This window comes from Athene noctua, chromosome 1 (assembly GCF_965140245.1).
Source record: "Athene noctua chromosome 1, bAthNoc1.hap1.1, whole genome shotgun sequence".
NCBI lineage: Eukaryota > Metazoa > Chordata > Aves > Strigiformes > Strigidae > Athene > Athene noctua.
This window is the reverse complement of record NC_134037.1, coordinates 51,659,752-51,670,505: the sequence shown is the minus strand read 5'-3', so window position 1 is coordinate 51,670,505 and position 10,754 is coordinate 51,659,752. Positions and strand designations below refer to the sequence as shown.

The following is a 10,754-nucleotide window of genomic DNA, read 5'->3' as shown; positions in this document are numbered from 1 at the left end:
CAAAGATTTGACACCAGAACCGTAATTCTCCTGTAATCTCTCCAGTTCATGCAGGTTCTCTTCATTCTAGCTTTCCCCCTCTCCAGTCTGGGAGAGGCCACTTCTGAGACGCCACAGGCATGTCCAGCCATTGTTGACTCCGCAGTAAAACCCCCTTCCTTAGGACAGTAACTTTTACAGTTTTGGTGAGCATTTTGAGTCAACTCAGGTGTAAGAACAATAAACACCTTGTCATTGTCACTGAAAAGAGGTAATGGCATTCCTTTTTTAGCAGCTTCACCCTTGTAACTTCAGGAGTTATTTGTACTTTCCTGGTCTGCACTTCATCTTTCTTCATGATGGAATTGTTTTCTATTTGCACCTTCTTTTACAGTATCCTTCAATGTAACTCTTTTTAATCATGTAGATTAATGCAAACAAAATTAAGTGACCTGTATCTTGTATTTGTATAAATAAGAAATGCAACATTCTCATTTTTCATGTGAATGTAGTCAATGGGTCAGTTTTCTTATCATAAGTCTCCCTGATTTGTTGCAACAAAGTCTGGAAGTTATAGAAGGAATGGATGTAAGTGATTGTAAAGACAGAATATATCATATTCATGCTGAAGCATTTGGAACTGAGGAAGCAATTTAAATCCAATTTCTGAAGATGGCCAGTGAAATTTCCTCTGCTGGGGTAAAGAAAATCCATTCTCTGAATTCACAAAAGCTTTGGGTGCAGGTAGATGCAAAGAGGTGTCAGTGATGGCTGTGCTCAAGAATAAACAGAAGACTACATGATATACAGTAGACCACGCTGTAGAATTGTAGGACCGTAAGTTTTCAGCTGGGCACCCAAAATTAGTTGTCATGTTTGACGTTAACTGTTCGGTTGAAAGTACCTGTTCAGCTCAAAAGGAGGCTGGTCATGAACCCATCAGCTGTGTCAGAGCAGAACATCATAGGACAAACCTACAAGGAAAGGCAGAGCATGCAGCAAATAAGGCCTGCTGGTGCCACGTCCCAAACAGCTACGGGAAGACAAAAAAAATGCCCATACACCGCAATTAAGAAAACAAAAAACATGACTGTGTACCTAAAGACTACACGTTGAACACTTTATGTGGGAAACTTGGATTCTCTTCCCCGTTGGTCTCCGTATGCAACACCGGGAGCAGGCAGAGCACATCCCTGTCTATGGGGCACCCCCAGCCAGCCGAGCCCCGGCCCAGGGCGGGGAGCGCTCCCCCTCCAGCCGGGCCCTCTGTCATGGCCGGGCTGGCGAGCCTGGCCCACACATGCCGCTCTGGGAGGCGACAAGCACAAAGTGGGGCAGAGAGGCGGCAGCCCTTTCCCCAGCGCAAGGGCTAAGCGTGAGGAAAAAGGGGAGATAAACCCCGCAGCACCAGAGTCCTTTCCCCAGGAACCGATCGCCCTCATCCAGGCGCCCCCACCTCCGACGCCGCCACCTCCCGCTCGACAGCCACAGCCGTCAGGCGAGGAAGCCGGCGGAGGAGGGGGAAGGGAGAGCCTCGCCGCCCTCACTTTACGGCCCGGCGTGTTTTGCGACGTCCAAGATGGCTGCCTCCAGAGCACAATGAGCCCGCTCCGGCCACCGCCGCGCCGCCGGGGGAGACGTGGGCAGGCAGCGCGGCCGCCGCGGGGTCTCGCCGCCCGGGCCTGAGCCGGCCGCTGACGGCGGGGTTCTCCTGCCGCAGCGAGCGAGGAGGGGGACTCGTCCGCCGTTGCTTGATCTGCGGGGCCCCGCCGGGGCGAGTAACGGGAGAGAGGAGCCGGCGGTGGGGCGGGGAGAGGGGGGAAAGAATGTGGGGCGCCTTGCTGCGGCGCGGGGGCCGCGGCGCCGGCGGCCTCCGGGGTCTGGCATCGGGCGGCCCACCCTGGAGCCAGGTGGTGTCGGAGGCCGAGAAGATCGTGGGGTACCCGACGTCCTTCATGAGCCTTCGGTGCCTGCTGAGCGATGAGCTCAGCAACATCGCCATGCAGGTCCGCAAGCTGGTGGGCACCAAGCACCCGCTGCTCGACACCGCCCGGTAAGCACCCGGCCCGCCGGGGAGAAGTTGCCCACCGCCCCGCCGGCTGGGGGGGCCGGGGGTGCTGGGGTCTCGGCCCCGGCCTCAGTGGTGGAAAGCGCCGGCAGCCCTCGGGAGACTTGTCAAAACTTGTGGGAAGTTTTGGGCTTCATTAGTTGTTAGTTGAGGCCTTGGCCTTGGCCGTGGCAGGTGTGGGCCCGAGAGCGACCCTGGAGGTGCCATAACCGGTGTGTCCCTGGGGTCACCCTGCCTTGAGCCGTGAGGTTTTGCGTGGGCAGTTAGCTCTCCGCTCCGGGAGCTTCGTTTCCTTGGCGCAACAGGTTTTCCCATCAGTTATTCTCCGTTATTCGGAAGTTGCTTCGCTGTCATGCCACGTGCGATGAATGAGTATCCCTATGCAATGTGCAAAAAAAATCCCTTGATAATGGAGGAAGTATGGCTGTCTCACTAATGGTTATATGTTTTTTCAGTATTAAGAACTATGTTGTGAGGAAACCAGTGGAAAAAACAGAGGAACTAATCAACTTAAAAGCTCAAAATGACACTGCTCAGAACTGTGTATTTTGTTACTAAGAGCTTTAGAAAATATTGTCTGTTTTGGAATATCCAGCTGGGAGCTGGTAAGGTTTGTATATTGTTGAGATTTTTAGGGTTGCTAAGCTGATTATCCACTCTTTCATTTTTAAGGCAAACTGACAGAAAACTTGTGTTCCTGCCAATAATCAGAGTTTGTGATTGTTGGTCAGGGTTTTCTTTGATTGTAAAACAACAACTGAAGTGCGGCAATTTTTTAAACAATAAAATGCCAGAGGCTTGACAAAACTTTAAAAAAAAAAAAAAATTTCCAAAGGAATTGCGGGTTTGGTGGTTGGGTTTTTTTTGGTGGGTTGGTGTTTTTTGTTTGATAGAATTGTTTGCTATAACTGCAAATACAATAATGTTAATAGAACCCGAGTTTAATATGCATGGTATTTTTGAACAGTTGTAAAACAAAAATTAGCATTTTTTTCCAAACAAATGGTCTGCTTTTCTTGTAAAGAATAAAAATTGTGGCTATGTAGTGGTCCTTGGCAACTCCATAATTATGGTGTAATGATATAAAAACAAGATTTCAATCTCTGTCTAAATCTGGTTGTCTTGAGTGAACAAAAGGAGTACAGATGACAAACATGGCTTTCTAAAGAAACATTATTGGGGCGGAGGATTATCTTTAAGTAGACTTTTCTGGAAGAAATAAATCAACTCGTTAATAAAAATGGAAAATACCCGACTTTAGAAAATGCCAGTGGCGAGGGTTTTGTTGAATTGTTCATAAAGGCAGGTTGTGATACTATGATAAGCTTAGGAAAGATTTTTTGTTTGTTTTTTTTTTTCTTTTAAGAGGAAGGACAGGAACAAAATGTTTTTCTGCTTTTGAATCCATCTTAAGGCTGCTTGATGGAATGCAGGGATCAGGAGGACCAAAGAACAGTGGTTTTGCGCCCTTAAGTTTCTCCTGCAGTCATAGAAGTATCATAGAGACCCACAGTGCTAAAGTGGGACTTCTATGTTAAGAAGTTAAATGTTAAATGTGTAATAGTTGCTGGTTTATTTGTGGATTAATTTTAAATACAGTATTATGGGGTGTGATTGGAGGTTTCATGGTGGAGCTGTGATGGTGGGGGGGTTATTTTGTTGTCTTAAACAGGCTGGTTTGGTCTTAATTCTGTAAGCATGTGTCTTGTGGAACACCAGTAGGAATATAATCATGCACAGGGTCAGCAGGATTGAATCAATTTGTTTTTAAGTTCATATATGTTTCAGAGTACACTGCTAACCTGATGTGTCATGCTGGAAACAAAAGTCAGTATTTACTCCCCTAAAACTAAAACCGTGTGCATGTTTGGATGCATTTGGATGTTCTTATTTGGCTACACTAGTATTTCCAAAGGCTTAGTTGCAGGTGCATTTCCAATGGCCTTGACCTTTGTGTTACAAGAAGAGTTGATTTTCCGCTCACAAGTTTTAGTACACCTGTAGCAATGCACAAACTGTACCTCACCTTGTTTTATGATATGATTTTGCAATAAGGTGAATTTTGACCTTGTTCTTTATTAATAATCTCTTTCTGAAATTTGATTGTTGTATGTTTGACTGTAAATGTGATTGATTTTAGTTGTGGGTCTGAGATCTATGCTCTGGTTTACCATAGCAGTTTGGGAAACAGGTCTTGATTTTTCAATACTAGATACAGGTTTTGAACCTCTGGCTCTTATAAAGTGACATAGGTTTCCTGTTGTGTGTTCAGGCAAATGTTTTAAAGCATGAGTATCTAAAATATGCTCTTTGGTTATTTTTAAAAAAAAAAACCCAACTTCAGTGATTGATATGTTCTGCAACTCTAATTTCAGACTGAGTGCATAAATGCTGTATATGTCTATTAAGTAGTCCAACACTTAAGGAAATTTTTTTCTATTTGTGGGATCATCTGAAAAATCTGTGCAGTAAAATTGATTAATTGCACGTGCTGTTTCTCAAGTTTCTACTCATTTATTTTTGAGGTTATAAGTGGTGACAATCAAATTAAGATTGCTTGCTGTCACCTTTAAGTGATAGTCATTTTCTTTAACCTTTGACTGGTGGCATTTTGTCATCAGTGTTTGTGTCTACCCTCCCTTCCTGTCTAAATGCTTTGCTAGCCTTTCAGGTCTTCCTTAGGCCATGTGGGGTTTCTTAAACTGGTAGAAAACCCTCTGCTTTATCTGTGTGGAATAGGTTCTGAGCTGAGGCAGCACAAGACATGATTGCCACCACACTGAAAGCCTTTAGTATAGTGGGAGTACTGATGAGCATTTTTAACCTTTTGCTGAGCTTTGGGTCACTAGACTGTTGGAACACATAGCCTATGCTGAGAGCCTTAAAAGAAGGCAGTTTAAAGATAACCATCCATGTGAGACAGGACATGTGGAGGAACAGCTGTTGGGGCAGTATATGTTTCTCTGATGATCCCATCCGTTTCTTCCTCTCATTTGGATGCGGTGGTGGCAGCTCCTGGGTATAAGTGCCTGTCATGAATCAGGACCGCAGCAGGTGTGGGATGATGTGCAACCCTGATACCTCCTACCAAGCCTGTGCCTGGCCAGCAGCTTTAAATCTGTGAGCTATTGCTGACTCTGCTCTTGGGAGGGCAGAGATGGTAACTGAGCCCTACAATGAGCCACCTGGGAGTTCTGTAATCTGTGTGGTAAAGTAGAGTTTATCTCTTTAAATTTATTTTTTTTTTTAGTTTTAAGTTTTTGTTTTCTTAAAAGTCAGCCACGTGAAGTGAACATCCTTAGTACTGGCTTTGCCAGACTTGCTAGAAAGAGTGAAATGTGAGGGTAAGGTTACATTTCATTTTAGAAAGGCTAATGTCTAGTGGTTAACAGATCATTGGAAGCTAGGGTATCTGGATTATATTCACAGCTGTGCTTTTGGCTCTCTGTCTAGGGCAAGTCACTTAATTTTTCATACTTGTGTTTACTTATCTGTAAAATGAATAATGTAGCATCTGTTTTCTGGAGGTGTTACACTTCATTCATTGCAGCCCGTATCGATCACTGTGATCTCTAAGAGGAAAATGGTGCATAAGCAACATTAATAAAGAATACTTTAAAAAATGCTATCATTAAAATATTCACCTCTAATGGATACTCTGGTAACAAAATTGCAATCTGACTACTTCTGGATCTTTCTGTTTGTAGCCCTCTGAGTAACTGTATGGTTCTCCAGAGCTTTCAATTTTCTTTCCCTATAATGAAGTGTTTTCAGCAGCTGCTCAAAACTAACATTTAAATTCTTTGCTCTTCAGGCTTTGTGGGACTAAAGGAAAACTTTTTCAATGCATGAACGTATGACCTCCTTTCAGTTGGGAAGCAAACAGATCTCCAATCTTTCTTCTTCCCCCTCCTTTCTAGGCTAGCACACTTCCTTCTTAATATAGGAAAGAATCTGTAATTGGCACAGCGATCTACTTTTCTCAGATACATAGTGTGAATAACATTTTCTTGATTATTTAATGTCCCTTGAGAAGGGTATAGCTTGCTGCAGATTGTAAACAGTAAATGTTATGGCCAATGCATCACTTTTATAATATCACTAAATGAAATGGAACACTTCATATACGTAAAATTATTATGGGATACCATTTAGCTGTAGCCATTCTGTCATTAGCATGTGGGAGGAATCATTATATTTTAGTTCTGTCAGAATTGTTTGTTGGTGATAAAAGCTTAAGTAGACTTAGTTACGATTTTCTGGGATTATTACAGAAATAAAAAGCCTCAATAGACCAGGTTTTGTTCTGTTGCAGCCTGCTCTGTGTAGATCTCTAGCCATTTTAAGGACCGAACATAAAAAGCAATCCAGAGTAGCTTCAAGATTGCATGCTTTTCAGTCAAAATATCCAAAACCGTTGGTTTCTCGATAGTTCTGTTTCTCTGTCAACTTGAAATGGCTTAGTTCAGTAACATCTTGTAACTTCAGGTGCAGCATGCATTTGCCCTCCTACGCGAGTGACTGGTTTCAGCGTAGACCTAGGGATTTGTTCCAACCTTATGTTGATGGAATTGTTATTGTGAATTTATATTTTGACTTATCAGAATGGTGACCTTAAAACTATCCTTTTTTTAAAAATTGTAGGTGCTGTGATTGACTACCAGTAGCTTTTTAGGAACTCGTTTCAAACATCTTTTTGTTCCTGGGCTAAAAAAATGAAAGTGTCTATTTACTTGATAGGGGCTAATGAGGTAACTCTCTGAAAATAGCCAGCAGCTGAATACTCAAAAGTGATAATCAGAGGGTCTGGTCAACTTAGAGCTTCTAGAACTAAAACTTACAACAGTCTTTTAGGTTCTACTGAATTGCTTAATCTCTAATGGACATTGGGGGTATAAAGTCCCTCTCCCGCTGTTGCTGGATCAGAAATTAAAACACATTTGCATTCACTAAATTTTATTATTTTTTCAGCCTGCTGTAACACTTTGTAAAAAAAGTCTTTGTGGTAGGAAGATGTGATTGTTATAATTGTGGTCAGAATGCCGGTGAAGTTAGTTATGAGGTAGCAGTAGTGTCATTTCCCATGTATAACTACAGAGATCTGTTGGACTTCCTGGAAGCACTGGCCACCAAAGCTGAAAGTCTTAGCAGTGATGTCAGAAATGCAGAAATGCTTTTCCTGCTTGGTATGTTTGATACTATTTCCAAAATTACTGAAATAATGGTGCTTATAGGAAGTTTGCCTTCCCAAAGCATTCTGTATAGCTGATAGAAACAAAGGTGCCCTTAGAAGAGCTCCAGTTGAAGCACTGGAGTTAAATTCTTGCTTTGACTCACCCCATCAAGAAACTTCTCTCTTTCAAGAAAGGCTGGTCTCTCTTAGTGAAGTTTGGTAGACTTGAGTAGTAACTTCAGAAACCTTCATCATGTTATGTCTCTTATAAATGTTGGTACTGCCTAAGGGTTTCTGTTACCATACTTACCATCAAGTAAACCATTCTTAGATATGAAACATCTGAATGAACTCACAAAGAGCCATTGTGGAAAAGTTAGCTTTGGAAGGTAGAAAGACACAGAAGAAATTAAACTGTTCTAGATTCATATATGGTCTGAAACTTCCTTCTGTATTTGATTCCTTCCATATTCTTCCTTGTACCCTTGCCCTTTACTATGATTTTCACTCAGCCACCACTTAACATTGTACAGTTAAAGGGAAGAGGGAATCCATTTTTGTAAGTCACACTCATCCTTTATGCTGTAGTAAGGTGGAATGGGATGAATAGATGTGTGCTGTTTGTTCTTTTTCCCCAAATCTTGTTTTTTGTTTGTCTTCCTGCATGTTTCACCAGTGTGTTTTTTATTCATTTTCTCCACCAGCAATATTAAATTTATATACTTAAATGCTCATATCCATCAGTTATTACTCTTCTTCTGAAGAGCTGTCAGTAGACTCCAGAAGATGAGAGTTGCATCAGAAATTGTACACTTGAGCTTGAAGTTCACATTTAAGGGGCCTTAACTTTTTTTGGTAAAACATTACATTTTTGTTGGGTTTGGGAGTGACTATCTCATTCTTGAAGGTAAAGCATATTAGCCAGTTGCGTGTGTATGTGTATATATATTTAAAAAACAGTTGGGAACATAAGCTAGAAAATCTGACGTGCATACAGTAGTGTTCTGAGTGATATAAGTTGACAGTCTTAAGTTGTATTGGCCTTCCTGTTTGCCACCTCTGTAGTGGGTAGACTGTAGTGTAGTGAAGGAATAAAAAAGTGTTTACTCAAGTTTGGTGCTTTTTTTCTCAAAGATTAATTCCTTTTTGTTGGTGTTTTTTTGTTTGTTTTGTTTTGTTTTTTCACTGCATTAGTAAACCCTAGCTCAAGAAGTAAGGGTAGTCATTGTGATCATGGGTTTACTACAAATGTTGGGAGACACTGAATTGATGAGTAAACAGCTAGTTTTCAACTGTAGTGGTACTGGTTTTGTCATTCACTGATAGTGTTTGTGTGGAAGTATAGATGTGCTAAAGCTAGGCTGCAAATTTAATTCCCTTGCATTTGATAATTGGCTTTTTTTTTTTTTTCAATGATTCTCATTTAAATATTTTCATTGAATCCAGGTTTCTGTAATTGAGGAATGTATTATTTCAGGATGTAGGGTGGTGTGGTATTAGTAAATAAAGTGTATTTAGTGGGCAATGATGCTGTTTGGGATTTTCTGATAGAATTATTTACAATGAAAACTAATATGCTGTCCTGATATTGATAATTTCTAGTATTTTTATAGGGAATATGAAGATTTCAGCAGAATTTCATGTACAACTCATAGTGATTAAATGGAAGACCTTGGGATTTCTTAAATTTGGGTTTCAAGCATGTGAAAAAGAAACAATGTATAATGAGCAGATGCAAGTGCCAGCCAGTCCTGAAAGCACGTAGTATATTACATCTAGAGAAAACTCGGTTCTACTTCAGGCACACAGTATTTTAAGCATCTTTTGAAAGTAAAGGTAATTTTTAATGTTCACATTTGTTCTTTCCTGCTTTCAAGTACAATTGATTCGTAATGCATGTGAATATTGAATACTAAGTTTAATGTACCAGTGAATGACTGTTATGTCAATGTTTGCTCTACACAGGAAAAGAGTACTGAATAAGTGGAAATAGTTTCAAAATAATTGTTTCTGTGACCCAGAAGAGGGCTACCAAATATGCCTTTATATAAAGTGCAAATGAGAACCAGTGTCAAAGAGTAATCAAAATCCGTATTTGGGTCACTGGAAACAGTTTTCCTCAGTGAATCTGCCATTTAGATATGTTAACTTCTTTGCTTTACAAGAATAGGGGGAAAGTACTTTTCCTAGGGCTTTTACTCATTCTGAGGCCTATATTTTGTAGCTTGCAAAAAGCATTCTCCCCTGCTTGAGGTATTTCCCCCCTCTGCTGCCTTTTTTGTTGATGCTGCCTCCCGGTTGCCTTCTCTTCTTGTTCTGGAGGTCCTGGCAGTGGCAGGAGATCCCATTAACAAATCACCATGAGCGTCTTCAGAACTCCTCCAAAAATGATGGGTAACACTGTATCCTCTACAGCACTTTGTAAATATGTTCAGGAAAATACAAAGTTCATAAAGGACAAACCTAAGCTCGGGAATTAGATGTTTCCGTACTTACACTATTGCTTTCTCCTAGGGGTGGCAGACCATTGTCTTAAATTATTAATATCTTTCCTTTACCCCACATCTGAGTGTCTTAGTTTCCCTCAGGGTAGGCAGACTGTCTGCAGTGCTTGCCCTAAAGGAACTACTGCTAGAGACAAACCTGACAGACTATAAAGGAAGACTCTGAATTTAAAAACTGGTTCTATTACGAAAATTAAGTTTCAGATCTGTAGCAGCTGCTTTGCTGTCCTTGAATTGTCCCTGCCAATTCTCTGGCATTGACAATCACTTCAGCTTAATTTTTTTTCTTCTCTCTTGCTGCGTGGAAAAATCATTTAAGGAAAGCAAAACTGATCATATAGGAAAACTGGTGAGACTCATTATACATGAGCTTTTATCAGACACATGCTGTGAACTAGGTAGATTTTACTTATAATGACACATAGGGCTTAGAAATTTGCCTCAATACCTTACCGAACTGAGAAACTCTAGGGCCTGTTCAGCCTGCTGGAGGTTCTTCAGGTGAACCACAGTCATCTTTTCTTCGGTCCTCAGCTATTCCTAAAGAAGCGTCAGGGGTTCCAGCTTTTGCATTCATCTCTCTTGTTTCTTTTCCACCTAGATTAAAAGTAACAGTTGTTCCCATTTTGCCTTCTCGTTTCTCCAGTTCCTTTCTTCAAAACAGCATTAGCTGGTTCTTCTCCATGCCTGCTCTTCCATTTTGGGGAAGAACAAAGAAAGGCCTACAGGTGATCCTCTGTGTCTTAATAGAATGAAAGTGTATAGTAAACATTGTTTGTTTTGTTCCCCTTTTCTTCTTCCCAGTGAAAGAAATCATACCTAGGAACTACTGATTCAGCTTTATTTTTCTAGTTAAAAAACATGAACAAGCAAACCTCATAGCCTTCATCCTCAATTTGTTTCAAAAAGTACTCCTTTTAGCAGGAGCTTTCTTTGACATCAAGTAGAAATTATTTTTTATTATTTGTCACTTAAACAGTCCTATAAGCACGAATTGATTGTCTTGATAGCTGCCACTAAGTTTGCTCAA

General features: G+C 41.2%; 1 protein-coding gene across 1 annotated transcript in view; it reads left to right on the top strand.

Annotated features, from left to right (window-relative positions):
* Positions 1–1,557: 1,557 nt before the first annotated feature.
* Positions 1,558–10,754, top strand: part of PDSS2 (decaprenyl diphosphate synthase subunit 2) — a 123,023-nt gene continuing 113,826 nt past the window's right edge. The window contains exon 1 of the mRNA XM_074896116.1: positions 1,558–2,032. Coding sequence (XP_074752217.1) covers positions 1,806–2,032 — 227 coding nt within the window. The 5' untranslated portion in view covers positions 1,558–1,805. The remainder of the gene's footprint in view (positions 2,033–10,754) is intronic.